Source organism: Gopherus flavomarginatus, assembly GCF_025201925.1.
Source record: "Gopherus flavomarginatus isolate rGopFla2 chromosome 1 unlocalized genomic scaffold, rGopFla2.mat.asm SUPER_1_unloc_2, whole genome shotgun sequence".
In the NCBI taxonomy this organism is placed as follows: domain Eukaryota; kingdom Metazoa; phylum Chordata; order Testudines; family Testudinidae; genus Gopherus; species Gopherus flavomarginatus.
This window is the reverse complement of record NW_026114597.1, coordinates 5,003-11,012: the sequence shown is the minus strand read 5'-3', so window position 1 is coordinate 11,012 and position 6,010 is coordinate 5,003. Positions and strand designations below refer to the sequence as shown.

General features: G+C 48.9%; 1 protein-coding gene across 1 annotated transcript; it reads right to left on the bottom strand.

The window, feature by feature from the left end:
* Window positions 1-380: 380 nt before the first annotated feature.
* LOC127040841 (olfactory receptor 52E2-like) lies at window positions 381-1,322 on the bottom strand. Its single transcript, XM_050935408.1, has one exon. The coding sequence runs from the start codon at window positions 1,320-1,322 to the stop codon at window positions 381-383; it is 942 nt and encodes a 313-aa protein (XP_050791365.1).
* Between the last annotated feature and the right edge of the window lie 4,688 nt (window positions 1,323-6,010).

Here is a 6,010-nt window from a genome sequence, read left to right as displayed (position 1 = left end):
CCCCGCAGTTACTTGACCTAAGGTATATCGACCCCAGCTACCTTATTCATGTAGCTGGAGTTGCGTAGAGTAGGTTCACTTACCGTGCTAGTGTAGACTTAGTCTTAGAGTCATGGAAAGGCTGAGTAACAGGGTGTGTGGAGATGGAGGCTTTGGGTGACAATGAAAGAGGCCAAGTGATGCTCAGAGAGAGGTAACTCAGCAATGGAAAGAGCCGTGCTTAGTGATAGAGGGATAAGATATTATATGGAAGGAACTTCTTAGACTGGAACTTCCACAATGCTGAGCTCAACCAAACTGGGACAGCGCACCCTTGATTAATGAGGAGATATGCTTTCCCCCTCTTGTAACACAGGTTTCAAGTCAGTGGCCCCAGGCGATCACCTTCTGCAGCAGATGTATTTGCCTACTTTGTCACGAAGCTCTTTGGTTCTGATCCCATAAATGATCGGGTTGAGCATGGGAGGGATGAGGAGATAGAGGTCAGCCAAGATGATGTGAACATGGGGAGCGATGCCTTGACCAAACCGGTATGTGAGATTGGAGAAGATGCTAGGGGTGTAATATGTCAGTATCACACAGATGTGGGTTGTGCAAGTGTTGAGGGCTTTCTGGTGAGCATTCTTAGAGCCAATTCTGAGGACGGCAGTGATGATCAGACCGTAGGACATGGCAATGAGCGTCAGGTCAAACCCATTGATTACAAACATTAGCACCAAGCCGTATATCCTGGTTACTGTAATGTCCCCACATGCCATCTTGAACACAGCTATGTACTCACATTGAGTATGGGGGATAATGCGGTTGGCACAGAATGGCTGCTGACTCATAAGCACGGGTAGGGGCAGAATGAAGAGAACAGCTCTTATCAAACCTACAAGACCAAGCTTAGCTATTTGTGCATTGGTGAGGATGGTGGCATATCTCAGAGGAATACATATGGCAACGTAGCGATCAAAGGCCATTGTCACGAGGGTGGCTGAGTGTATAACAGAAACCATGTGAAGAAAGAACATCTGGGTGAGGCAGCCAGCCACAGTAATGCCTTTCAAATTGAACCAAAATATGCCCAGTGCCTTTGGCATGACGAAGGTAGGTGTGGCGATGTCTGTGAGCGCCAGCATGCAGAGCAGCAGGTACATTGGCTTATGCAGGGTCTGCTCCTTACCTACAACACACAGAAGTGTGAAATTTCCCAACAGGCTGATAATGTAGAACATAGAGAAAGGGATGGAAATCCAGATGTGGGCAGCCTCCAGGCCGGGGATGCCCGTTAGGATGAACGTTGAAGGGTCTGAGGGGGTGAAGTTGAAAGCTGCCATGAGGTGGTTGATGCGTCAATATGAGTCAGAAATGCTCAAAGTGCCTGTAAAGGGAGAGAAGCACATTGAGGGAGTTACATGCTTTATAACAATTAGTACAGTAAATATTTTATAGCGATTCACATTCTAGGAGTCTTCTTGAGCGGGGAGAGAAGAACCACCAACAATGTCACTCCCTGCTTTATATAACTTTAGCATATGGCGGGAACCCTGTGTTTCACAACTGAGTTTCAAGACTAGTTTGTGGGAAAATTACAAATGGAATCCAGAGTTCTTCAGCCTGGTCACATACAGGAAAAGAAGGGGGAGGAAGTGAGATAGGTGAGACCTCCTGGTGCAGCCTGCTGTGAATGGCGAGCTGCACTGTGAAGGGGAGGGTACCATATTTTAACATTCAAAAACTAGGACACTCCACGGGGAGGGAGGGTAACCCCACCCTGCCACCCTTCACTCCCTCCAACTGCCCCCCACAGAAACCCCAACCCATTCAACTCCCCCGCTCCCTGTCCCCTGATTGCCCCCTCCCAGGACTTCTGCCCTTAACTTCCCCTTGGGACCCCACCCCCTATCTAAGCCTTCCTTCTCCGTGTCCCCAACTGCCCTCTTCTGAGACACTCCCCCCAACTTCCCCCCTAGGACCCCACCCCCTACCTGTCCCCTGACAAACTCCTGGGACTCCCATGCCTACCCAACTGCTGTCTGTCCCCTGACTGCCCCCCCGAGCCTCCAGCTCATCCAACCCCCCCTGCTCCCTGATCAACCCATCTTGGGACCCCTGCCCCTAACTGCCCCCCAGCACTGCATCCCCTATCTAAGTGCTGCTGGTCCTTGTCCCTGATTGCCCCCTTCCAGGAGCCCTGCCCCTATCTGTCCGCCAGGACCCCACCCCCTATCTAAGCATTGCAGGTAATTGTCCCCTGATTGCCCGCTCCTGAGACCCCTGCCCCTAGCTGCCCCCCAGGACCCCACTCCCTATCTAAGCACCGCAGCTCCTTGTCCCCTGATTTCCCCCTCCAGGGACCTCTGCCTCTAACTGCTCCTTGGGACTCCACCCCCTATCTACACCTCCCTTCTTCTTGTACCTGACTGCCCTTTCTGAAACCTCCCCCAACTTCCACACTAGGACCCCACCCCCTACCTGTCCCCTGACAAACCCCTGGGACTCTGATGCCTATCCAACCGCTGTCTGACCCTGACTGCCCCCCCGAACCTTTGACACATCTGCCCCCCCCGAACATCCACCCCATCCAACCCCCCTGCTCCCAGTCCCTTGACTGCCCCCCCAGAACCCCTTACTCCTTCTCTAACCCCCCAACCCGCTTACCATACCACTCAGACCAGCGTGTCTGGCGCTGCGCGGAGCCAGACACGCTGCTGCATACATGCTGCCATGCTCCCTTGTGGAGCCACAGCCCTCCCCCTCTCCCCAGCACCCGCCTTCCAGATCTGAACACCTCAAAGTTCAGGAGTGCTCAAGCTCAGTTTGGACAGCTGTTACTTCATTTCTCCCAGATCAAATATACTGATCCACTGTAACTTGCTGTAGAAAAAGTAGGATAAAATTGAGCAAGAAATACTTCCCAGTGGTTATTAGGACTGGAATTGCTATTTTCAACAGCCATTGCCTTTTGTTTGTTTGTTTGTTGTTTAAAAGAAAGACAGTGATATTGCATTGGCAAACCCCCCATAGAAAGAAAGAGTGGAACAAAAGAATAATAAAGACACCTCAGCTTTTCCTCATTTATGGAGGACAGTCTTATAATATGTATCCAGATATCCTCCAATCACACAAGCTGAAAATTGTTCCACTTTACTGCAGCTCTGTAACAGTATAGGAACCAATCCTGTCTGTGTTCTGGGCACATCCAAAATTCCTGCTGAATGACCTGCCCTGGGAGCGAGTTACCAGTGACCCAGGGCTGTGGCAGAAGGAGGGTTTAGTTGCAGGAGGAGAGCCCAGGCCTGGGGCGGCAGGGGGGTGCGGCGAGGAGGTCATGGTAAGGATGAGGGGCAGCCAATTTTTTTTTGCTTGGGGTGGCAAATAGTCTAGAGCCAGCCCTGGTGACATGCCCTTGTAAAAACATAGCATCCATTATGTATAGGCTGTCTGAAGCATTCTCAGGGAGGCTCATCTGGTGGAAGATAAGTTTCCATTGTTTCCTCCAATGGCTCATTGCCCTGAAAAGGCCCTTCCCGGCCAGTTATCTAGACTGAAATCATCCTGCCTAGTGGGCGTTACCCAGTTTTAACTACATTTGAAATACAGATAAGTAGTCGATATTCATAACTGCAGACAAAAAATCATACGTGCATACAAATTGGACAATAATATTCAGAAAGTCATAAATTTTCCAATGACATCTTACATGACCCGTCTTGTATAAAATGTATCATAATTATGCTATTATCATATAATAATATCACTATGATCAATATGGGGTACATTGTCACAAAATATCTATGGTTATTTCTACCAGCGAAATGCCTGAAGTACCATTACAATAACAATTGGGAACAAAACTGAGAAAAGGTTGTGTCACCTCAGGACTGCAGTTCTGTGGCTTATCAGGGCATAGAGACCCTGAAATCCCCAAACACACTCTGTACCCGGAAAGGTCCCAACGCTGGCCTTGGATCAATAATCCTACAGAAAAAAATTATTTCATCAACACTAACTACCTGTCCGTCTACAAGCAGCTCTTTGACCCTGTGACATTCCCCTCTGGTGTTATCTGGACCAGTGATCTGCTAGGTCACTCCAAGCCTTGACTCTGGGACCCAGACTGACTCTGCTCTGCTGTGAGAACCCCCACTCCTGGGCTGTTCACGCACAGCCTCTACCATGTTAGCTGCCGCTTGGATTGTGCAACTGAATGACACTTGCCAATATCAACGATTCCAGACACAACCCTAGGAACCTCCGTCTTACAGTGTCCAGTTATGCCTGCTGGATGCTGGAAGCTTAGATGAGTTCATCAGTTTAACAAAGAAATTGATATGCCCCAAGTCTGTTATCCCCAGGGGAGTCTCTTACATGCTTCAAACCAAACAAATTGCTTCAGGTAGAATAAACAGCACATTTTTTAACTACACAGAGAGATGTTAAGTGATATTAAGTGATAGGCAAAAAGTCAGAGTGGTTACCAAAATAAAATAAAATATAAAAATGCAGTCTAAACTCTCAGCCCTATTCGACTGGGCAACATAGAGATGAAGCAGTTTTTCTCAACCCACGGGATATAGCAGTCCTTAATATACAGGTTTCTTCCTTTAACCTGGGCCAATCTCAATGTGTTCATTGCTTGCAGTGAAGGTGGCGGCCAGAGAAGGGCTCAGTATGTGTCCGCTTTGTCTGTTTTACACCCTCAGTCCATGTGTTTAGGGAGCACACGTCGAGGCATGTCTGGGAGGCATCGCTGAGTCTCTGCAAGCAAGGTGAGCAAATCACTTTATGGGGGTGTCATGCTAGGTGAGTCAGTGTACCGTAGCTCCCTTGTTGGACAATGGGTTTTGATGGGTTATTCTGACACCCTGCCTGAGTGTTTGTTACTTTCCTTGCTGTTGCCTCAGGGTGGGGGCTAATATCTGGCTGATTTCCCAACTTACAGCATGTTTTAGTGACCACCATATAACAGAATTCTCATAATTCTATATACATTATGATACATATATGGATAGAGACATGACGTTCAGCAGATCATGTTTCCCTTGATACCTTACAAGACCTGCTTTATATGTAAGATCTTGATTATCTGAAAATGAAGAATATGGGGGTATAGACTGTCACAGCACCCACAAAGCCTCAGTGCTACCGGCCTATCATTGCTCATCCCCTGCCTGCCTCCACAACCCACAGCAGTGCCCAGTTCTCTGTGTACACCCCCTACCTGTCCCCACTAGCCTCCAGCACTGCCAGCCTGCCTCTGTACACCCCTCTTCCTTCCACCACAACCCCTGGTGCTGGTCACCTGTCCATGGAGATCCCCCCACCCCCAGAACTTCCACCCTGCCTACACAGTGATACCCCTTCACCCAGGACCAAAACCAGGTGCCACACACCACAGCAACAGCTCACAGGTACACCTCTTCAGTGTAAGTTAATCTCAGTGTCTGCCTGCACTGGGGAAAAGGAGGAGATGAGACTGAACTGCCTTTCTGGGGCAAAGGGAACCCTGGCTGCAGCTCAACCTGTGCAGGGAAGGAGAGATGGACAGACCTAGCAGGAGAGGGGAGAGGAGGTGGGATTAAAAGGAGCCAGTGTGAGCAACTCTTCTTCAAAAGACACAAAGCTTTAACGTACTGCGGCCAGTTAGAAACCCAGACACCCCTTCCTGAGGCTGCTTTTCTGTGTTGGCAATTGCTGATGTTGCCACAAAAGCTGCAGTGGGCTTTCCCATGGAAGGGAGTATGGTCCAGGTGGGGGATGGTGTCCGAGACCATCTGCCAGACTAGGGGTAGGCTACCTATGGCACAGGTGCCGAAGGCGGCACGGGAGGTGATTTTCAGTGGCACTCACACTCTGACACCTGGGTCCTGGCCTCCGTTCCAGGGGCTCTGCATTTTAATTTAACTTTAAATGATGCTTCTTAAACATTTTATTTAGTTTACATACAACAATAGGTTAGTTCTATATTATAAACTTATAGAAAGAGACCTTCTAAAAACGTTAAAATGTATTACTGGCATGT

Excerpts from the sequence above, each read along its gene's own strand:
- LOC127040841 (XM_050935408.1), bottom strand. The coding sequence starts at position 1,322 with ATGGCAGCTTTCAACTTCACCCCCTCAGACCCTTCAACGTTCATCCTA.